General features: G+C 52.6%; 1 protein-coding gene across 1 annotated transcript in view; it reads left to right on the top strand.

Moving 5' to 3' along the window:
• atp8b5b (ATPase phospholipid transporting 8B5b) overlaps positions 1-24,443 on the top strand; it is a 502,620-nt gene that overhangs the window by 266,023 nt on the left and 212,154 nt on the right. Inside the window, exon 12 of the mRNA XM_072497094.1 lies at positions 18,028-18,224. Coding sequence (XP_072353195.1) covers positions 18,028-18,224 — 197 coding nt within the window. The remainder of the gene's footprint in view (positions 1-18,027; positions 18,225-24,443) is intronic.

Here is a 24,443-nt window from a genome sequence, read left to right as displayed (position 1 = left end):
ATTCACAAAGGGTCCCTGCAATGGCGGCAGACAGGACCACACAGAGCAGATCGGAACAAAGCGGGGTGGTGGTGGGGTTGCTGCAGGGAAATATCAGGAGGAGACATGGGAAAAGACCCCTCCCCCCAACAAAGCCACAGGGGCAACAGCAACAAATACAAAACAAAAGAGAGCCTTCAACACCTATGATGGAATAAAGGGCCCAAGATTGAGCCCAAAGAACAAAAAGGGAAGGGGGGGGAGAGGGAGGTGGGAGGAGGGGCGATGAAAGGGGAACATGTAAATTGTATATACGAACCTATTGTATATTGTACAGATGTAAAATTCAATCCAGTACACAAGATCTATTTGTTCAGACAGATCCCAGCAATTGCTGATGTTCTTCACACTTGTTTATCCCTCATTCTGCCTTTGCCTTTGTTCCCAGAATTGTTTCTCTGGTTCTTTGAGCTGATAAAGATCTTCTTTGAGGCCAGGGGCCTCCTGCTGTCCTGCAGCCTGTTGTAGAAGCTGCAGTTGGGACACGGTGGCACAGTGGTTAGCACTAATGCCTACGGCACTGAGGACCTGGATTCAACCCCGGCCCCGGATCAAGTCTGTGTGGAGTTTGCACATTCTCCCCGTGTCTCCATGGGTTTCATCCCTACAATGCAAAGATGTGCAGGTTAGGTGGATTGGCCACACTAAATTGCCCCTTAATTGGAAAAATATAATTGGGTACTGTACATTTTTTTTTAAAGTAGAAACTGCATTCCCAGAAAGTCTCTAGAAAGCATCTGTGATTTCTTTAGTATCTTTGTTACTTGGCCACACTTCCTTTCAGGCTGCAGTGTCTCTTGTAACTTTGCCATATTTCTCAAGTAGTCTTTGGGCCAAAGATACAAGATATAGGAGGCTAATCTAGAGCAGAGGGTGTAGGAGCAGTTTCAAGGTCTGTGTATTGAGTCGGCTTCCACGTGGGCTTTTCTCCTGTGGCTCAACTCAGTACAAAGAGCAGCAGACACATCAACAATCTGAAAGACGGTTTTATTTTCTTCAAGCTTGCATTCATGTACATGAGAGTTAAGACCTGGATAGCTGCCAAGATCTTTCTATGGATCTGGCTAGCTGCCATGATCCTTCTACAGAACAAAGACACAATCTCAGTACATATACAACTTTCAAAAATCAATAGCCCATCCCAGTTGGACGCGATCCAATCCCTGAAGCTGCTATGTTTAAACTTATCCAGTAGAATCGCAAGCAATGTTCAAACTTCACCCAATAGAATTGCAAGCAACCCATGATTAATCCTCACCCTGACAGCTATGTACAATCTCAGCATCCTGTGCTTATTGTTTGTGAGAAACAGGACAACAGAACCAGCATCCTGGATTGTTTCACAAAAAACAGGATATCAGAAGTGATGTGCCTTTGGTCAAGTTAGCTATCCTAAATCCCATTTGATTACTTATTACTGCTATGTCCTAAAAGTACAAGTTTAATGGTTAATAATGATTACTCAGTACTCTCCCTATAATTCATCTCAATCCTTAATAAAGTAACTAATGTAAAACTACTCCAGTGGCATGCTAGCTATTCAGTTTTAAGCGGTATCATCGCTGAACCCGCCCTTCAGAGGGTTACATAAAAAGTAAATTAGGAGAGTGAAGGCCACTGGTGGGCAAAATAAAGAACATATATTAAGAGCAAGATGGTAACCAGGGAAAGGGTAGGGCCCAAAGAAAAACAATTATGTCTACTTTTAACAACCCAAAAGGCACCTTTCCTCTCTAAAACGGCGCCTGACTTCGCTCAAAGGAGTCCCACAACCATACCAAAGGGGTACCCCACCACCTGGAAGTACCTCTCCAAGTCACTCACCACCCTGACTTGAAAATGTATCGTCGTTCCTTCACAGTCGCTGAGGCAAAATCCTGGAACTCCCTCCCTAACAGCACTGTGGGTGTACCTACACCTTAGGGACTGCACCTGTTCAAGAAGGCACATCACCATCACCTTCTGAAAGGCAACTCGGGATGGGCAATAAATGCTGGCCTAACCAGCGACGCCCACAAACCGTAAAAGAATAAAATAAAAAAACATTGAATCCACAGGTTCAGAACTGCTCTTATCTGGTGTAACCCGCACACTTCGAGTTTCGGATATCTACATCACCAAAATCACATGATTACAGGCACCTCCTAATTTAAGTCTGTGAACCACGGATGTGCAATTTAGAATCCATCCCCATCGTCCCCTCCACCCATCCCTGAGAAAATAGGAGAGGCCACGTTTTTGGCGAGGACTCCCGGAATCCGGCCTCCACTGTTTTTTCCACACAAATAATCCCTCCAAATCCGTGAAACTTCAGACCATGGAATCCGACACCTTGTCATAAGAATATAACAACTAGGAACAGGAGTAGGCCATCTGGCCCCTCGAGCTTGCTCCGCCATTTAATGAGATCATGGCTGATCTTTGTGGACTCAGCTCCACTCTCCGGCCCGTACACCATATCCCCGAATCCCTTTATTCTTTAGAAAGGTATCTATCTTTTTCTTAAAAACGTTTAAAGAAGGAGCCTCAACTGCTTCACTGGGCAAGGAATTCCAGAGATTCACAACCCTTTGGGTGAAGAAGTTCCTCCTAAACTCGGTCTTAAATCTACTTCCCCTTATTTTGAGGCTATGCCCCCTAGTTCTGCTTTCCCCGACCAGTGGAAACAACCTGCCCGCACCTATCCTAACTATTCCCTTCATAATTTTATATGTTTCAATAAGATCCCCCCGCATCCTTCTAAACTCCAATGAGTACAGTCCCAGTCTACTCAACCTCTCGTCATATCCTAATCCCCTCAACTCTGGGATCAACCTAGTGAATCTCCTTTGCACTCCCTCCAGTGCCAATATGTCATTTCTCAGGTAAGGAGACCAAAACTGAACACAATACTCCAGATGTGGCCTCACCAACACCCTATATAATTGCAGCATAACCTCCCTAGTCTTGAACTCCATCCCTCTCGCAATGAAAGACAAAACTCGATTAGCCTTCTTAATCACCTGTTGCACCTGCACACCAACTTTTTTGTGACTCGTGCACCAGCACACCCAGGTCCCTCTGCACAGCAGCATGTTTTAACATCTTACCGTTTAAATAATAATCCATTCTGCTGTTATTCCTCCCAAAATGGATAGCCTCACACTTGGCAACATTGAATTCCATCTGCCAGACCCTAGCCCATTCACCTAACCTATCCAAATCCTTCTGCAGACTTCCGGTATCCTCTGCACGTTTTGCTTCACCACTCATCTTAGTGTCGTCTGCAAACTTTAACACATTGCACTTGGTCCCCAACTCCAAATCATCTATGTAAATTGTGAACAATTGCGGGCCCAACACTGATCCTTGAGGGACCCCACTAGTTACAGGTTGCTAACCAGAGAAACACCCATTTATCCCCACTCTCTGCTTTCTGTTAGTTAACCAATCCTCTACCCATTTATTTGACCACAATTTGTGAATTAATGCTAAGTTTCTGGCATTGTATGGATTTGTTCACACTATCGGGTCACCAACAGACCTTTAAGTTAATGCTGAAGCGGAAAGAGGAGTGCGTACAATGAAGTCATTGCCAAAGAAGAATGATGACATACATCTTATGAGCTATTGTTCAATTCCACTCCAAAATGGACAAGAATCATGTGAACTCCTTATGGGAAAAGACTGAGAACTCAATTCCCTACTCTCACACATACACTCATTCTCATACGTGTGTACAAGAGGACAAATATCGTTTCAGTCAGATGTGGAACGATGACAAAAGACACATGGCTCACAACCTGCAAGACTTCCAGCCAGGGGAGGCAATTTGGATCTATGACCAAGTCCTCGATGGGAAAGTGGTTGAACAAACAGCACATCGGCGGTCCAGCCTCATCAAAACAGAGCACAGCACAACAAGACTGAACAGTTGTGCACTGGTTGCCATGCAGGATGTAATCTGAACAAAATTTGGCAAAGTGTCAGACTCATACTGCAAATTGTCAGGCTGGATTTTCCGTTTCTGAGGCTAAGTGTTGATTCCAGCGGAGGATGTGTGGAGTTTTACTACAGAAAAAGCGGCACAACACCTGCACCGATTCAGCTACTTTTAATGGATGGCACCAGCAACACGTGGAACACAATGAATTCCATGAAAAACGGTGCCGGATTCGTCAGGTCCCTGATTGGAACTGATAATGCTGACATGCCGCAGCTGCACTTAAGCGGTCCTTCTCCCCACATGCACCGTCCCAGCCAACAAGATGGCTGGGAGGAGAGCAGCACCACGGTTCACGGACGCTGAGCTGGTGACCTTCCTGGATGCAGTGTAGCAGATGCGGATGACTCTATACCCCAGCCCCGGAGGAAGGCCGCCAGGTGCCGCTGTACGCCATGCCGGTGCGTAGGTGGCAGAGGCAGTCAGCGCCGTGGGCAACATTGTCCAGACCAGCATCCAGTGTGGGAAGAAACTGCACAACCTCTCAAGCCGGCCAGGGTGAGTTGGCTGCACCGTGCCCCTGGCACTAACTCCGCCCCCCACACACTCTTAACCCTCCCCCCCCCGCAGATAACAGCCGAACCCCCACCCTGCCGCATGTACCAGCACCCATGCCAGCCGCCATGGCCGGGTCCCTGGCCACCATCTACCCAACCCCTGCATGTGTCGGACCGTTTAAAAGTTCTGTTGTATGTGTCCCCATCCCTCGCACCCCAGGAGAAGGCCACGCACAACTGCCGGGAGTGGGAGAAGACCGGAGGGCGACCACCACCCCTGCGGCCCCTCACCGTTCCCGAGCAGAGGGCCTTGAATTTGGCCGGTGGCCAGAGGAAAGGGAGGTCGTAGGGGTGGAGTGCGATCACGGGCGAGGAAGTGAGACCCCGCTGAGTCACAGTTCCCCATGACACATGTATCGAGACCCCCCGCCGCCTCTCCCCCAACACCCCCTCCCCATGGGACTGTCATATGAGGAGAGACTAAGTCGGTTAAGGTTATATTCATTGGAGTTTAAAAGAGTGAGAGGGGATCTCATAGAAACTTACAAAATTCTAAACAGAATTAGACAGGCTAAATTTAGAAAGAATGTTCCCAATGCTGGGGGAGTGCAGAATTAGGGGTCATAGTTTGAGGATAAGGGGTAAATCTTTTAGGACTGAGGTGAGGAGAAATTTCTTCACCCAGAGAGTGGTGAATCTGTGGAATTCGCTGCCACAGAAAGTAGTTGAGGCCCAAACGTTGTATAATTTCAAGAAGGAATTAGATATAGCTCTTTGGGCTAAAGTGATCATGGGATATGGGGGTAAGGCGAGGTCAAGGTATTGAACTTGATGATCAGCCATGATCATCATGGATTGTGGAGCTGGCTCGAAGGGCAGAATAGCCTTTTCCTGCTTATTTTTTCTATGTCAGATGTGCTCCCATAAAACTCTTGTTTCATACACTTCTGTAAGTTCATTAAGTAGTATTCGGTCTGAGTCTAACAATGCCCTCCCTTCTATGCTGCAACACTGTCCATCATGTGCTGGTCGCCTCTCTGTGGTCTCCAGTGATGCTGCTAGACTTGACAAATTGTTGACTTTCCTATTTGCTGGCAGCTCTGAGTGGTGGGACACGCTTCAGTCAATCAGGGGCGGCATGGTGGCACTGTGGTTAAAACTGCTGCCTCTCAGCGCCAGGAACCTGGGTTTGATTCTGGTCTTGAGCGACAGTCTGTGTGGAGTTAGCACGTTCTCCCCATGTCTGAGTGGGTTTCCTCCGGGTTCTCCAGTTTCATACCAGGTTAGGTGAATTGGCCACGTTAAATTGTCCCTTAATGACCCAGGGATGTGCAGGTTAAGTTACGGGTATACAAGGTGGACAGGGCAGTGTAACTGGGTGGAGTGCTTTTTCAGAGGGTTGGTGCAGTCTCGATGGGCCAAATGGCCTCCTTCTGCACTGTAGGGATTCTATGATAATTCCCTGCTCGGTTAAAGCCCAGTTGAAGCTTCAATGATCTTTGGAGGCGGGAATAGTCCAACTTTCCAGCCTATGGATGGGGCCACCGTCACCTAGTAAAATCCCAGCATTTGTGCGCTTAAGATTTCGATTTAAATTTATTGTCACGTGTACCGAGGTACATTGAAAAATATTGTTCTGCGTACCTTCCAGGCAGATCTTTCGATACATGAAAAACATAGGACGTACGATAAATACACAGTGTAAACACATAGAAATAAACATTGAGTGAAGCATAAGGAGTATAGTGCTACATCAGCAGAGAAGATGCGCAGAGAGATCAGGGGCGTCATTCTCCGACCCCCCGCCGGGTCGGAGAATGGCTGTTGGCCGCCGTGAATCCCGCCCCCGCCGTAGTCTCCGGTACCGGAGATTGGGCGGGGGCGGGAATCGGGCCGCGCCGGTAAGCGGGACCCCCCCGTTCAATTTTCCGGCCCGGATGGGCCGAAGTCCCGCCCAGAAATTGCCTGTCCCGCCGGCGTAAATCAAACCTGGTATTTACCGGCGGGACCAGGCGGCGTGGGCGGACTCCGGGGTCCTGGGGGGGGGCGCGGGGTGATCTGACCCTGGGGGGTGCCCCCACGGTGGCCTGGCCCGCGATCGGGGCCCACTGATCCGCGGGCGGGCCTGTGCCGTGGGGACACTCTTTCCCTTCTGCCTCCGCCACGGTCTCCACCATGGCGGAGGCGGAAGAGACTCTCCCCACTGCGCATGCGCGGGAAACTTTCAGCGGCCGCTGACACTCCCGCGCATGCGCTGGGAAACTGTCAGCGGCCGCTGATGCTCCCGCGCATGCGCCCCATTTCCGCGCCAGCTGGCGGGGCAACAAACGCCATTTCCGCCAGCTGGCGGGGCGGAAATCCCTCCGGCGTCGGCCTAGCCCCTCAATGTTGGGGCTAGGCTGCCAAAGATGCGGAGCATTCCGCACCTTTGGGCCTGCGCGATGCCCGTCTGATTGGCGCCATCTTTGGCGCCAGTCGGCGGACATCGCACCGTTGGGGGAGAATTTTGCCCCAGTTCAGTGCATAAGAGGGTCATTCGGGAGTCTGGAGAATAAACTTTGAATCTGTTTGTGCGTGTTTTCAGAGGCGTCATTCTCCGACCCCCCAGAGGGCCGGAGAATGGCGGTTGGCCGCCGTGAATCCCGCTCCCGCCGGTTGCCGAAGTCTCCGTAGGGAGAAAAGTCGGCGGGGCGTTAATGGCGCCACTGCTGTCGGAGAATGGCACGGGTCTGCGCAAGGCAGCCGATTTTCGGCCTGCCGATATTCTCCCTTCCGGATGGGCCGAAGTCCCGTCGACGTGATGACCGTTCACGTCAACGTAAATTAAACCTCCTTTTCATCGGCGTGAACCTGGAGCACAGGGAGGTGACCAGCGTGGAGATGAGTGACGGCCTGGGGGGTTGGCTCTGGGCAGGCGATGGCGTGGCCGCAGTCTGAATGTGTGAGGAGAGGTGTGTCTCGGGTTGTGTGTGTGTGGCGGGGGGGGGGGGGGGGTGGTTAGAGTGGGCTGGGCTCCGGGGGAGTGCCGGGAGGGGGGTCCGTGCCGGGGAGGGGGATGGGGGGTCCGTGCCGGGGAGGGGGATGGGGGGGTCCATGCCGGGGAGGAGGTTGGGGTCCGTGCCGGGGAGGAGGTTGGGGGGGTCCGTGCCGGGGAGGAGGTTGGGGTCCGTGCTGGGGAGGAGGTCGGGGGGGTCCGTGCCGGGGAGGAGGTTGGGGGGGGGGGTCCGTGCCAGGAAGGAGGTTGGGGTCCGTGCCGTGGAGGAGTTTGGGGGGGTCCGTGCTGGGGAGGAGGTTGGGGGGGTCCGTGCCGGGGAGGGAGATGGTGGGTCCGTGCCGGGGAGGGGGATGGGGGGTCCGTGCCGGGGAGGAGGTTGGGGGGGGGTCCGTGCTGGGGAGGGGAATGGGGGGTCCGTGCCGGGGAGGGGGATGGGGGGTCCGTGCCGGGGAGGGGGATGGGGGGTCCGTGCCGGGGAGGGGGATGGGGGGTCCGTGCCGGGGAGGGGGAGGGGGGGTCCGTGCCGGGGAGGAGGTTGGGGTCCGTGCCGGGGAGGAGGTTGGGGGGGTCCTTGCCGGGGAGGGGGATGGGGGGTCCGTGCCGGGGAGGAGGTTGGGGGGGTCCGTGCCGGGGAGGAGGTTGGGGTCCGTGCCGGGGAGGAGGTTGGGGGGGGTCCGTGCCGGGGAGGAGGTTGGGTTGGGTCCAGCCGGGGAGGGAGATGGGGGGTCCGTGCCAGGGAGGGGGATGGGGTCTGTGCCGGGGAGGAGGTTGGGGGGGTCCGTGCCGGGGAGGAGGTTGGGGGGGTCCGTGCCGGGGAGGAGGTTGGGGGGGTCCGTGCCGGGGAGGAGGTTGGGGTCCGTGCTGGGGAGGAGGTCGGGGGGGTCCGTGCCGGGGAGGAGGTTGGGGGGGGTCCGTGCCAGGGAGGAGGTTGGGGTCCGTGCCGTGGAGGAGTTTGGGGGGGTCCGTGCTGGGGAGGAGGTTGGGGGGGTCCGTGCCGGGGAGGGAGATGGTGGGTCCGTGCCGGGGAGGGGGATGGGGGGTTCGTGCCGGGGAGGAGGTTGGGGGGGGTCCGTGCTGGGGAGGGGAATGGGGGGTCCGTGCCGGGGAGGGGGAGGGGGGGTCCGTGCCGGGGAGGAGGTTGGGGTCCGTGCCGGGGAGGAGGTTGGGGGGGTCCTTGCCGGGGAGGGGGAATGGGGGGTCCGTGCCGGGGAGGAGGTTGGGGGGGTCCGTGCCGGGGAGGAGGTTGGGGTCCGTGCCGGGGAGGAGGTTGGGGGGGGGTCCGTGCCGGGGAGGAGGTTGGGTTGGGTCCGGCCGGGGAGGGGGATGGGGGGTCCGTGCCGGGGAGGGGGATGGGGGGTCCGTGCCGGGGAGGAGGTTGGGGTCTGTGCCGTGGAGGAGGTTGGGGGGGTCCTGCCGGGGAGGAGGTTGGGGGGGTCCGTGCCGGGGAGGAGGTTGGTGTCCGTGCCGGGGAGGAGGTTGGGGGGTCCGTGCCGGGGAGGAGGTTGGGGGGGTCCGTGCCGGGGAGGGGGATGGGGTGTCCGTGCCAGGGAGGAGGTTGGGGTGGTCCGTGCCGGGGAGAAGGTTGGGGGGGTCCGTGCCAGGGAGGGGGATGCGAGGGCAAGTGAGTTGGTCCACCTGGCCAGGTGCCAGCCTCCAACAGTTGGACCCATGCGGTCCATGCCACCTGGCTGGGGGGAGGAGGGGATATGGGCAATGATGACATGTCGTCGTTCCCCTCCCCCCCACCAGGCCGTCATTTTTTCCGATCATCCAGCGATGTTGGCCGCCGTGGCGGCAGCCGCTAATGTCTATGTTGCCCTGGATGAGGAGGAGGAGGAGCGTGCCAGAGAGGCGGCGCAGGCTGCCGCAGAGGGACAGGAGGCAGCCGCCCAGGCTGGAGGGACACCTGACCGACAGGACGAGGAGGGGGAGGAGGACGTCGCGGCCCCACGGCAACGGAGGCACCCGAGGGCGCCCCGTGTGTACCGGCCCCGGCAGTCATACCAGGACCTCACGGACCGGGAATGCAGGAGGAGACTCCGGATGAGGCGGGAAACCGTGGCACACATCTGCCACCTGCTGGCACACCTGTCACCACGTGGCACTGGCGGGGGACACCCTCTCCCCGTGTCCGTCAAGGTTACGGTGGCCCTGAACTTTTATGCAACGGGGTCATTCCAGGCACCGAGTGGGGACCTGTCCGGCATATCGCAGACATCTGTGCATCGGTGCATCCGGGCAGTGACAGATGCCCTATATGCCATGGCGCACCGCTACATCCGCTTCCCTGTGGACCGGGCCAGCCAAGATGCCCGGGCCGTGGGCTTCTCTGCCGTGGCCGGGTTCCCCATGGTCCAGGGCGCGATTGATGGGATGCACGTCGCCATGCGGCCACCTGCAGATAACAGGGCCATGTTCACCAATAGGAAGGGGACCTATTCGATGAACATACAGGTGGTCTGCGACCACCGCATGATGATCCTGCATGTCTGCCGTTACCCAGGCAGTGTACACGACTCATACATGTTGTCGTGGTCATCCATCCCGGGCATGTACGAGGGACGCCATCCCCGGCTGAGGGGCTGGTTGCTGGGCGACAGGGGCTACCCATTGCGATCGTGGCTGATGACGCCTATACGGAGGCCACGCAATGAGGCGGAGAACCGCTACAATGATGCCCATGTAGCGACAATGGGAGTGATAGAGAGGTGCTTTGGCGTGCTGAAGATGCGTTTCAGGTGCCTGGACCTCTCTGGGGGCGCCCTCCAGTATCGGTCAGATAGGGTCGGCCACATCATTGTGGTGTGCTGCGTCCTGCACAACATAGCCCAGCAGAGGGGCGATGTGCCACAGGCAGAGGAGGGCGGAGTGGAGGAGCAGCAGAAAGAGGCGCAGTCGTCCCCAGATGAGGGGGATGGGGGTAATGGTCAGGGCAGACGGGGTAGACACAGGCGGGTGGCTGTCATAGTATGGCCACAGACCGCACACCATGGCAACAGCCGACCACCCACACCCCCCACCCATCCACCCACCCAGCACCCTCACACCCCTCCCCAACCCCACCCACCCCACCCGCATGCACCCCCCCCCCCCCCCCCCCCCATTGCTGATCCACCTGCAGCACAACGGGCCGGGCTCACACAGTTGCGGGTGGACACGTGTCTATTGCATGCCATGGAGGATGATGACAACCCGCCCTGCGGTGAGCTCCTGGCTCCACATCGTTGGACTATGTCTGACCCATGGCCACAGTACGACCATCCACCCGGACCATCCCTGCATGCGGCTGTGACACTGCAGCGCACGGTCCCGTCCTCTGCCCGGGGGGATGTTGATGGCGGCCCAAGGGGAACGGGGCAGACTCACCTGGGGCTGAGGTAAGACCACCCCTCACACACACACTTGCGCTCAACGTACATGACACCCCCGCACGCTTTGGACAGAGCACAAAGGCAGCTTCTGTAGGTGTAACATTGACTTTAATAACCAAAGGAGTTCATGCACGTGCCCTAGCCCCTAAAACTCATCTGTGCCCTGCACCCGTGCCAACTTACTCAGTGTCTAATTGTTTGGCCTTACGGGCCCTTTGGCTACGTCTACGTGGTTCCCCAGACGGTACAGCAGAACTGGAGGTGGACTCCTGTGATTCCTGCCCTCTGACACTGGACACCTTTGGCGGCCGTTTCCTGGGGCGTCCTGGCCTAGATGGGCCAGGCTGCGGCCCGGGCGACTGGGATGGCGAGCTGCCAGCCTGTCCTGCCCGTTGCCCACCCGATGCACCTGGGACGGAAGGGGGGGAGTCCGAGGTGTCGCGGTGTTCTGGGACCTCCACTACAGGGGGAGCCAGGACGGACCACACCACCTCCTCCTCCCTCGGGGTGTCCATTGGCCCCCAGGCCTCTACATGGGTGGGGGATGCGAACGGACTGGCCATCCGACGCCCCCCCTGACATCTGGCGCTGCCAGTCCTGGAGGCCCGTGCTGGTATCGACAGGGGTCTGCAGGTTTGCAGCCATGGAGCCCAGGGGGTTGGCAAACCCTGTCTGTGACAGTGCGACGCCGGCTCGCACATGGCCACTGGCGCCGATGCCCTCAGCGATGGCCTGCTGAGACTGGGCCATGGCCTGCAGAGACTGGGCCATGGCCTGCTGAGACTGGGCCATGGCCTGCTGAGACTGGGCTATGGCCTGCTGAGACTGGGCTATGGTGTTGAGCGCCTCTGCCATCTGGCGCTGGCACTGGCTCATGGCCTCCTGTGAGAGGGCAGCCATGTCCTGGGCCACAGACGCCGCCTGCACGGAAAGCCCCAGGCCTCGCAAACCGTTCCCCATGTCTGACACCGTCGCACCCATTGCCTCCACCGCGGACGCCACCCGTGCGGTGTCGGCCTGGGTGGCATGCATGACCGGCACCACTCCAAGCTCCTGGACGCGGGTGGACTCCTCCACCTGCGACTGCAGCCGCCGCAAGCCGGCCGTCACCCTCTTCGCTCGTCTCCGGGTCGGTGGTTGCATCGGATCTATGTGTGGGTGTGGTAACTCCAGGAACCCGGGATCCATCTGGGCGGCAGATGTTCGCTTGGGCTGGGCTGCCCTCCGACCGCCCGGCCCCTCTGCTGCTCCTACCTCCACCTGCTGTACCGGGACGGCTGTGTTGTGCGCACCAGTGAGTGTAGCAGACGCCTCATCGCTAAAGTGCCCAACCAAGGTGAGTGTTTCTGCGATGGTGGAGGGTGTTGGTGACAGCAGTGGCGTTGTGTCGTGCTCTTCGTCCCACTCTGAGTCCATGGCACTTTGGGGTGGGGGTTCGACTCCACCCATCCACTCTGAGTCACTGTCCGGTATTTCGTCTTCCTGGGTAGTGCTGTCCCGGGTAGGGGTGTCCTGGGCAGTGCTGTCCCGGGTAGTGGTGTCCTGGGTAGTGGTTTCCTGGGTAGTGGTGTCCTGGGTAGTGGTGTCCTGGGTAGTGGTGTCCTGGCTCGGATGTGACGGGGGCCTGTGGCCGCCCCCCTCGTCGCTGGGTGGTCACTCCCGCACGTGACGTGGGTGTCGTCTCCCTGTTGCACCAGGTCTCTCCGTCTCCCGTGGTGTGCGAGGGGCATCCTGCGGGCGGTCTGCATCTGCGGGGATGGGTGCCTGGACGTTTGGTCCTGCGATACACAATGAAGCATGCATGGTTAGACATCAGGCAGTGATTAGGTGATATGGGGGAGGGGGATATAGGGGAGGGGGGATATGGGGACGGGCTGTCTGTGGCTCACTTGCTAGTACACCCCCGACCTCTGCATCAGCAACCTCCCGGTCCTCAGGTCCGCCAGCCAGTTCCAGGGCCCTTTCCTCGTGTTCGGTCAGTGGCCTCTCATCAGCGGGGCCTCCTCCAGTCCTCACATGCTCCCTATTGTTGTGTGCGCGCTTCTCCTGTGGGGGTGGGGGGGTGGGGGCGGTGGCAGGGGTAAAAGGCAACACTGTTAGGCAGGTATATGAATGCACGCCATCGGTTGCGCGTGCATTGCAGAGGTTAAGGTTAGGGCTGAATTCACTTGGGGATATGGGGAGGGGGGATATGGGGGAGGGGGGATATGGGGGAGCGGGGATATGGGGAGGGGGGATATGGAGGAGGGGGGGTATGGGGGAGGGGGATATGGGGAGGGGGACATGGGGAGGGGGTACATGGGGATATGGGGGAGGGGGATATGGGGGAGGGGGATATGGGGAGGGGGATATGGAGGAGGGGGGATATGGGGGAGGGGGATATGGGGAGGGGGGACATGGGGGATATGGGGAAGGGGGGATATGGGGGAGGGGGGATATGGGGGAGAGGGGTATGGGGGAGGGGGGTATGGGGGAGGGGGGTATGGGGGTGGGGGATATGGGGAGGGGGATATGGGGATATGGTGATATGGGGTATATGGGGGATATGGGGGAGGGGGGATATGGGGGTGGGGGGATATGTGGGAGGGGGGAGATGGGGGATGGGGGGATATGGGGAAGGGGGGATATTGGGGAGGGGGGATATGGGGGATATGGGGAGGGGGGATATGGGGGATATGGGGGAGGGGGGATATGGGGGAGGGGGGATATGGGGGAGGGGGGATATGGGGGAGGGGGGATATGGGGAGGCTCACCCTGCCTGCTCTGACGTGGTCATTCACCTTCTTGTGGCACTGGGTGCCTGTCCGTGGTGTCAGGGCCACAGCGGTGACGGCCTCTGCCACTTCCCTCCACAGACGCCAGCTGTGGCGTGGGGCAACTCTGCGGCCGTGTCCGGGATACAGGGCGTCCCTCCTCTGCTCCACTGCGTCCAGGTGCGCCTCCACACCCCGTGACTCGAACCTCGGGGCTGAGCGGCGGCCAGCCATCCAGTCGGGTGTTCCGGTCGTGTGTTCCGGTCGGGTTGAGGGGAGCAGCGCGGCCTTATGAGCCGTCACGCGGTGCGCCACGTATGACGCTGCACGGCGTGAACCACGTGCGCAAGCGCAGATCCCATTACGTCGCTGCTAGCCCATTTCGGGCCGGAGACTTTCGAACCATTTTTCCGATGTGACACAAGTCGGATTTGCGCCAGACTTTTGTACTTTCTTCCTGATGGAAGAGGTTGGAAGAGAGAATAACCCAGGTGAGAGGGATCTTTGATTATGCTGCCCGCTTTCCCAAGGCAGCGGGAGGCGTAGACTGAGTCAGTGATGGGAGGCGGGTTCGCCTGATGGTCTGGGCTGTGTTCACAACTCTAGTTTCTTAAGGTCTTGGGCCGAGCGGTTGCCATACCAAGCTGTGATGCAACCAGTTAGGATGCTTTCTGTGGTGCATCTGTAAAAATTGATAAAAGTCATTGTGGACATGCCGAATTTCCTTAGTTTCCTGAGGAAGTATAGGCGCTGTTGCGCTTTCTTGGTCGTAGTGTCGACGTGGGTGGACCACGAAAGATTGTTGGTCATGTGTACACCTAGGAATTTGAAGCTGTCAACCATCTCCACCTCGGCACCATTGTTGCAAACAGTGGTGTGTATAACACTTTGCTTCCTTAAGTTGATGACCAGTTCCAGTTTTGCTGATATTGAGGGATAGAGTGTTGTCGTTACACCACACCACTAGGTTTTCTATCTCGTTCATGCACTCTTGACTCATCGTTATTTGAGATCCGACCCACTACGGTCATGTCATCAGCAAACTTGTAGATGACACTATAGTTCGAGTAATTTAGATGGGTCCGTTTTTGTCCAATGTGTGCAGGAGGGTTTCCTGACACAGAATGTAGATAGGCCAATGAGAGGCAAAGCCATATTGAATTTGGTACTGGGTAATGAACCAGGACAGGTGTTAGATTTGGAGGTAGGTGAGCACTTTGGTGATAGTGACCACAATTCGGTTACGTTTACTTTAATGATGGAAAGGGATAGGTATATACCGCAGGGCAAGAGTTATATCTGGGGGAAAGGCAATTATGATGCGATGAGGCAAGACTCAGGATGCATCGGATGGAGAGGAAAACTGCAGGGGATGGGCACAATGGAAATGTGGAGCTTGTTCAAGGGACAGCTACTGCGTGTCCTTGATAAGTATGTACTTGTCAGGAGGGGAGGAAGTGGTCGAGCGAGGGAACCGTGGTTTACTAAGGCAGTCGAAACACTTGTCAAGAGGAAGAAGGAGGCTTATGTAAAGTTGAGACGTGAAGGTTCAGTTAGGGCGCTCGAAAGTTACAAGTTAGCTAGGAAGGACCTGAAGAGAGAGCTAAGAAGAGCCAGGAGGGGACATGAGAAGTCTTTGGCAGGTAGGATCAAGGATAACCCTAAAGCTTTCTTTAGATATGTCAGGAATAAACGAATGACTAGGGTAAGAGTAGGGCCAGTCAAGGACAGTAGTGGGAAGTTCTATGTGGAGTCTGAGGAGATAGGGGAGGTGCTAAATTAATATTTTTCGTCAGTATTCACACAGGAAAAAGACAATGTTGTCGAGGAGAATACTGAGATACAGGCTACTAGACTAGAAGGGCTTGAGGTTCATAAGGAAGAGGTGTTAGCAATTCTGGAAAGTGTGAAAATAGATAAGTCCCCTTGGCCGGATGGGATTTATCCTAGGATTCTCTGGGAAGCTAGGGCAGAGATCGCTGAGCCTTTGGCTTTGATCTTTCAGTCATCTTTGTCTACATGAATAGTGCCAGAAGACTGGAGGTTAGCAAATGTTGTCCCCTTGTTCAAGAAGGGGAGTAGAGACAACCCCGGTAATTATAGACCAGTGAGCCTTACTTCTGTTGTGGGCAAAGTCTTGGAAAGGTTTAGAAGAGATAGGATGTATAATCATCTGGAAAGGAATAATTTGATTAGAGATAGTCAACACGGTTTTGTGAAGGGTAGGTCGTGCCTCACAAACCTTATTGAATTATTTGAGAAGGTGACCAAGCAGGTGGATGAGGGTAAAGCAATTGATGTGGTGTATATGGATTTCAGTAAAGCGTTTGATAAGGTTCCCCACGGTAGGCTATTGCAGAAAATACGGAGGCATGGGATTCAAGGTGATTTAGCAGTTTGGATCAGAAATTGGCTAGCTCGAAGAAGACAAAGGGTGGTGGTTGATGGGAAATGTTCAGCCTGGAGTCCAGTTACTAGTGGTGTACCACAAGGATCTGTTTTGGGGCCACTGCTGTTTGTCATTTTTATAAATGACCCGGAGGAGGGCATAGAAGGATGGGTGAGTAAATTTGCAGATGACACTAAAGTCAGTGGAGTTGTGGACAATGCGGAAGGATGTTACAAGTTACAGAGGGACATAGATAAGCTGCAGAGCTGGGGTGAGAGGTGGCAAATGGAGTTTAATGCAGAAAAGTGTGAGGTGATTCATTTTGGAAGGAATAACAGGAAGACAGAGTACTGGGCTAATGGTAAGATTCTTGGTAGTGTGGATGAGCAGAGCGATCTCGGTGTCCATGTACATAGATCCCTGAAAGTTGCCACCCAGGTTGAGAGAGTTGTTAAGAAGGCGTACGATGTGTTAGCTTTTATTGGTAGAGGGATTGAGTTTTGGAGCCATGAGGTCATGTTGCAGCTGAACAAAACTCTGGTGCGGCTGCATTTGGAGTATTGCGTGCAATTCTGGTCGCCGCATCATAGGAAGGATGTGGGAGCATTGGAAAGGGTGCAGAGGAGATTTACCAGAATGTTGCTTGGTATGGAGGGAAGATCTTATGAGGGAAGGCTGAGGGACTTGAGGCTGTTTTCGTTAGAGAGAAGAAGGTTAAGAGGTGATTTAATTGAGGCATACAAGATGATCAGAGGATTCGATAGGGTGGACTGTGAGAGCCTTTTTCCTCGGAAGGTGATGTCTAGCATGAGGGGACATAGCTTTAAATTGAGGGGAGATAGATATAGGACAGATGGCAGGGGTAGTTTCTTTACTCAGAGAGTAGTAAGTGTGTGGAATGCCCTGCCTGCAACAGTAGTGGACTCGCCAACACGAAGGGCATTCAAATAGTCATTGGATAGACATATGGACGATAAGGGAATAATGTAGATGGGCTTTAGAGTGGTTTCACAGGTCGGCGCAACATCGAGGGCCGAAGGGCCTGTACTGCGCTGTAATGTTCTATGAGTATCGTAGGGGGCACTTAGGGAATGGCTCCTAGGAAGAAGTACTACAATTACATAGAACATAGAACATACAGTGCAGAAGGAGGCCATTCGGCCCATCGAATCTGCACCGACCCACTTAAGCCCTCACTTCCACCCAATAACCCCTCCTGACCTTTTTGGACACTAAGGCCAATTTAGCATGGCCAGTCCACCTAACCTACACGTCTTTGGACTGTGGGAGGAAACTGGAGCACCCGGAGGAAACCCACGCAGACATGGGAAGAACATGCAGACTCCGCACAGACAGTGACCCACGCACTGATGAGAAGTGTCTTTGGAAGTGTCAGGAAATACACTACTGTATGGGAAATACATTACAGTCAGGCAATTATACTCAAGCACAATCTCAGAAACCTTTCACTGTTCAGTGGAAATAGGGCTTCATGCCTCGATTTAGGAACCTATCCGCCATGTATAACATTATTCCTATGGGAAAACCAGTTCCAAATTATATTGTTTTTATTTATTTATTTTATAAGTTTTGTGTACCCAATTCATTTTTTCTAATTAAGGGGCAATTTAGCATGACCAATTCACGTACCCTGCACATCTTTGGGTTGTGGGGGCGAAACCCACGCAAACACGGGGAGAATGTGCAAACTCCACACTGACAGTGACCCAGAGCCGGGATTGAACCTGGGACCTCGGTGCCGTGAGGCAGCAATGCTAACCACTGTGCCACCGTGCTGCCCTCCAAATTATTATGTTTTGGCTTACAAAGCAGTTTTCAGGAACCAGTTGTGTCATATGTCCGAGGACTGCCCATTACTCCCCACTTATGTAACATTGGGGGGTTAGAGAACCCCCCCCCTTAAATAAACATAATTAATCAGGTGGGTATTATATATTGCCGGCCTTAAAATAACATTAATGTTTTGTCCTGTGATTGCAGATTTTTGGCTTCCTTGTCATGATGTGTACAGTACTGGCTATTGGAAATAGTGTCTGGGAATCTTATAAAGGGTACTACTTTCAAGTCTACTTGCCTTGGATCCATAAACCGCCAAATTCTTCCTTCTCTGGATTTCTTATGTTCTGGTCATATGTGATTATTCTGAATACTGTTGTCCCAATTTCCCTTTATGTGAGGTAAGTTTTTTTAAACTTTCACTCCAATTTTTATTTTGAAAGTTCTTTGGGTGTATGAATCATTCACTGGATATAGCAGCAGTTGGCTTATAAAGAAACACTTCTTTTGTATCTTTTAAAATATCTTTACACTTGCTTGTCTCCCATTGTCAAATTATTTTTTTATCATTTCTTTGTCTCTTTCATCATCTATTTATTTGTTTATCTATAACCCTTTTTTGCTCCCTCCTTTTATAATTCTCTGTTTCCACGCCAATATATCTTTTTGTTTTCTCTGTGACTGTCACTCTATTTTATCATCTATTCAACATTCTACATCCATGTAGCTTCTTACTCTTTCTGCCTTTTTCTTTTATGTTTGTCTCCTTCCTGCGCAGTTCTTACTTCCTCTGTAAATTACTTTAAATCACATAATTGAAACAACATAGAATTATCGATCTATTATTTTCTCATTTTTTAATGTAGGTTGCTTTCACTTCATTTTGATACCTCGCTCTCATTCTCCTAAAGCAGAGTTTTGCTCGCAGGCACCAGCGTTCTCTTTAGGTGTGGAGCCACTACAGAAATACTTTAATCACTTTATATGCACAGATATAAACGACTGATGCATTCTCCCAATCCAGCCTCAGACAAAGTGATCTGCTTTTCATCCCATTTTTTCTTCGAACTTTTGGAAACAGGTTTTTGACAGTCTGGTGCGCAGCTGTTCATAGAATCATAGAATGTACAGTGCAGAAGGAGGCCATTCGGCCCATCGAGTCTGCACCGGCTCTTGGAAAGAGCACCCGACCCAAGCCCACACCTCCACCCCATCCCCGTAACCCAGCAACCCCACCCAACCTTTTTGGACACAAAGGGCAATTTATCATGGCCAATCCATCTAACCTGCACATCTTTGGACTGTGGGAGGAATTCGGAGCACCCGGAGGAAACCCACGCAGACACGGGGAGAACGTGGAGACTCCGCACAGACAGTGACCCAAGCCGGGAATCGAACCTGGGACCCTGGAGCTGTGAAGGAACTATGCTGTCCAGTCGACCTTGGAATTTCATTGAAGAACTCTTAAGAAATCTTATACTGACCAATAGCAAATAGCAGTTCACTTCCCTCGGCAAACTAGTAATTACAGACTGGGTACAGAATCTATAAATATTTGCTAAGGGCCTGAGAAAGTGTACATAGACATGGATAAATTTGTGACAGGCATGGATAGAGTTTATTCCAGGGTGAACACAGAAGAAGTCGCAGTGGAAGACTGGTTGGTGAAAGTTACAAGCAAGTGATCAGAGATGATCTTGTTTGTGATTGAGACCATTTAGGCCACATGAGAAAAAACATTGATGGCGTAGCTGTGAATATAGTTAGAAGAACATAAGAACAGTGGTAGACCATTCAATAAAAGCAGAAAGTACTGGAACAGAGTTAGCATTTCGAGTCCGATATGACTCTTCTTCGGAACTTCAGACCATTCAACCCTCAGTCTGCTGCCATTTACATTATTTAATATGTTGCCTTACTCGGTATCATCAGCAAATTTTAATATAATCATAGAATCCCTACAGTGCAGAAGGAGACCATTCGATTCATTGAGTCTGCACCGACCCTTCAAAAGAGCATGTCCACTCTCCCATCCACTCCGCCCTATCCCCGTAACCACATAACCTCAACTGCACACTAAGAGGCAATTTAGCATGGCCAGTCCGCATAACCTGCACATCTTTGGACTGTGGGAGGAAACCGGAACACCCAGAGGAAACCCACACAGACAGAAGGAGAACATACAAAATCCACACAGACAGTGATCCAAGACCGGAATTGGACCTGGGTCCTTGGCGCTCTGAGGCAGCGGTGTTAATCAATGTGCCACAATGTCACCGTATAATGCTCTACATTATATATATATAATGCTCTCTATTATTTCATCTAAGTCATTGATAAATATAGTGAAAAGCTGAGGTCCTAGTACAAATCCCTGGAGGACACCACTAGTCACATCCTGCCAGTAGACTGCATTCTCCTTATTCTCACTTTCCGTCTCCTACCTGAAATGAAAATGAAATGAAAATTGCTTATTGTCACAAGTAGGCTTCAAATGAAGTTACTGTGAAAAGCCCCTAGTCGCCACTTCCGGCGCCTGTTCGGGGAGGCTGTTACGGGAATCGAACCATGCTGCTGGCCTGCCTTGGTCTGCTTTCAAAGCCAGCGATTTAGCCCTTTGCTAAACAGCCCCTATATATATGTAAAAAGGAAGATTTTGGGAAAATAAGCATCAGTCCCCATAGAGGCACAAACAGCGAGTACGTTTCTTGTATTGACCAAATGACCACATGACCAGTATGTTAGTTCAAAGACAGTTTCTCGAACATAGAGTGCAGAAGGAGGCCATTCAGCCCATCGGGTCTGCACCGACCCACTTAAGCCCTCACTTCCACCCTATCCCCGTAACCCAATAACCCCTCCTAACCTTTTTTGGTCACTATCATGGCCAATTCACCTAACCTGCCCGTCTTTAGACTGGGAGGAAACCGGAGCACCCGGAGGAAACCCACGCAGACACGGGGAGAACGTGCAGACTCCTCATAGACAGTGACCCAGCGGGGAATTGAACCTGGGATTAGCACTGCTAATCACTTGTGTTACCATGCTGCCCTACTCGCTGTTTGTGGTTTGTTAATAAAAGTAGCAACAGTATCCCCACCCGATCTCCTCAATGGACCCATTGATATAGATTGTAAATAGCTGAGGCCCAAGAGGCACCATATCCTGCGGCACTTCACTAGTTACACCCTGAAATCCTTTTATTTATTTCCCATTATAATTTCTCCTGTTTGTGCCTCTATGGAGCCTGATGTTTATTTTCCCCCAAATCTTCCTTTTTACATATATATATATATATTATTAAACACAAGACTTATCTCTCTGTGCAATGATACATGCGGCTATGTATGAAACTACACCGATCAACTAAGATGACATTTACGTAACTTATGGATGACCAGCTCTGTGCAGGTAGATAAGGCCTTTATCTGAGTCCCCACGTGTGTCGGCTGGAAATCATCAGGTTCGTCTCGGCTGCAGCTCGTCTCTCTCAGGTAGCGATCGCGGTCTTGAACTTGGCTGGTCGTTATGCTGCGATTTGAGTGGGCACAGGCCGATCCCAAAAGAGACTGATCCCTAGCGCGCAGGGCTTCTTATCCTTCTTCTCTTTCGTGCCGTTTGGGAGGGGTTAACTCAGGATCCAATGGATCGATAGGGTCTCGATCACTCTGATCGATACTGGCCAATTAGGAGTAGGTACGTTGATGGCTGGGTGGGTCCTAGTCGTTATTGTTCCAAGTGCGTAGGCCGTTCCAAATAAGGGGAGGTGGTGCCGGGGTGTCTGCTACTGCTGTTATTCCTTAATTTGAGTCTATTGTCCTGGGGAAATCGGTGATTGACCTTTTACAGGTGCAAGTTTCAAATCGGTCTGGTTTTCCTTTGCTCAATACGCAGAGGCTGTGCACTGTCTGTGTCCTGACTTCACCGCAATTCCCTTTATCCTTTGCGGGCGGCCATTTTAAATGGCCACAATACCTTGTTGGGAAGTATGCCGTGAAAAGAATGCAAAGAGACTGCAAATTGATCGAGACTGGTTAAGTGATTGAACGAGAAGGTGGCAGAGGCTGCATAATTTGGGCAAGTGTGAAATTATTTGAAAGAATGGAAAAGCAAAACTGCTGTTCTAAGTCAAAAACTACAGCAGTAAATGTTGGTTTTCAGAAGTAAAGAAAGGCTTGCATTTATTAGTTTAAGACATGACTTGCATTTATATAGGAGTTTTCATGACCACCAGATTCTCAAAGCATCTTACAGCTAATGCAATACTATTTCAAGTGTAGTCATTGTTTATATGTGGGAAATGCGTTAACTAATTTAAGCTCAGCAAACCCTCACAATAACAATGTGCTAATGACTGGATAATTTATTTTTGTGATGTTGATCAAGGGATAAATATTAGCCAGGACACTGGGGGTAACTCCCCTGTTCTTCTTTGAAATAATGCCATGGGATCTTTTAAGTCAGCCTGAACAGGCAGATGGAGCCCAGGTTTAATGTCTCATCGGAAAGATGGCACTGTAGTGATCTGCATATCTGTATGTACACAAAGGGTTAATGAATAGGCATAACAGCGAAATAATCACGAGAGGGCAGCACTAGAGATGAGTATAAAAAGACAGACTCGAGCCAAGATCTGCCTCTTCGTAAGTACAGTGACTAGTGACCAGAGGTAGAGAGAGACAGCTCAGCGCAGGTGTAGTTAATCATAGTTAATTCTTATTTAATCTTGTTCATTTATCATAGAATTTATCATAGAATTTACAGTGCAGAAGGAGGCCATTCGACCCATCGAGTCTGCACCGGCTCTTGGAAAGAGCACCCTACCCAAGGTCAATACCGCCACCCTACTCCCATAACCCAGTAACCCCACCCAACATTGAGGGCAATTTTGAACACTAAGGGCAATTTATCATGGCCAATCCACCTAACTTGCACATCTTTGGACTAGATTTAATGTCTCATCGTTAGATGTTAGATTGTTAGATGTTAAATCTTACTAGATTTAACATCCAGTATAAGTGTTGGAGAGAGAACACTCACAGTTTATTTGTTAACGTTACTCAATAAATTATTTGCTCTAATTGGAAGACTATGAGTGATAATCAACATCGAGTTAAGGATCATCCTGGCAAGAAGCAAATGAGTAACAGATATTGCACAAAGTAATATCACATTACTACCAGGAGTAGTAATACAACAGGCAGCTCCAACAATGCAATGCTCTCTCAGCACAGCAATGGAGTGTCAGCTTGATTTTTGTGCTGAAGATTTTGAGGTTCTTGCAAATGAGTCCGAGGAAGTTAACTTTTAGGTAAGCAGATAATTAGAAAGATGCATGATACGTTAACCTTTATTGCAAGGGGTTACGTTACACTTGTACAGTCGAATCTTGTGCTGCATAGGCTGTCCAGTGAGGAGAGCATGAGCCAATGGGCGCAATCTTCCGGCCTCATTACACTCACTCTCAAGTGTAATGAGGCCTGTAAATAGCGGGAGAGGCCAAACACGGGAGCCGTGCCGGGCACCAAACAGTTTACGATGCAGCCTGCCTGCTCCCGTAGCATAGCAAGAAACCAATTATCACCACTTAATCCCCATTTCCATCCAATTAACAAGAGCCATGTCATCCAATGGCCTCCTGTAGTTCACCGGCCTCCCTAGCAACTGCTCACGCTGGCGCCGATTAGTACTCCTTTTGGCAAACGTGAACCTGACAGAAGGGCTTCCGTGGGGAGCCGAGGAGTGGAGTAGCAATCTTTGCTCACAGGCAAAGAGACCAGGGATGCTGGGCTTGCCACCCCAGTGCTCGACGGGGGGTGGGGGACCCTCCGCAGAGGTGGGCCGCCATGGGAGGGTAGGTGGGAGGCACTGGGGGAACAACTGGGGGGGCAGTTGCTCACGGCACCACTATGCCAACCTCTGGATCCCAACACCATTCCGGGGCGGCCTCTGTCCCTGCTCGATTACCCGGCAACCATCAGCTCCCCCAAGTTCCACCCACCCTGACAACGGCAAGTCTTGCAAACAGTACCCAGTACAGAACGGCACGGAGGGGCCCTCCAGCCCCAAAGCCCCCAGAGGACGCCCACCAGGGGCATCGAAGACCACGGGATGCGATAGCAGCAGGCTGCCTCCACCTCTGATGTGCATACTAGGGACAGACCTAGACACAGCAGTAGAGCTCGGAGGGCTAAGCATGTCGAGGATCACTGAGAGCGCAATGAGGGGTAGGGGGTAGGGGCGGTGCAGGGGAAGCGGTGAGAGTGGTCTGGGAGGGGTGGGGTGAGTGGGGCAGCAGCATCGGGAGAGTGGGGCAGTTGGAGGCATTTATGTAAATTCTTAAAATCTGTTGACCTCGACCAATATGACCCTTCTGGCACCCCATGCCCCATCTCCCCAGTCATGGAGGTCCTGGGCTCCCCACGCCAGGCCCCCCACCCCCGGTACACTATGTGCAGGTGACGGGTGTGAACGATCACTCAGAACAGGCAGGGGTCAGGCAATGACATTGAATGAAGAGCTCCAGCACTTAGCTCTCTGGAGAATAGCCAATGTTGTTCCTCTGTTTAAGAAGGGTAGCAAGGATAATCCCGGGAACTACAGGCCGGTGAGCCGTTGGT

The sequence above is a fragment of the Scyliorhinus torazame genome, chromosome 3 (genome assembly GCF_047496885.1).
Source record: "Scyliorhinus torazame isolate Kashiwa2021f chromosome 3, sScyTor2.1, whole genome shotgun sequence".
Classification (NCBI taxonomy): domain Eukaryota; kingdom Metazoa; phylum Chordata; class Chondrichthyes; order Carcharhiniformes; family Scyliorhinidae; genus Scyliorhinus; species Scyliorhinus torazame.
The sequence above is the reverse complement of the archived record's forward strand: the minus strand, read 5'-3'. Positions and strand labels throughout refer to the sequence as shown.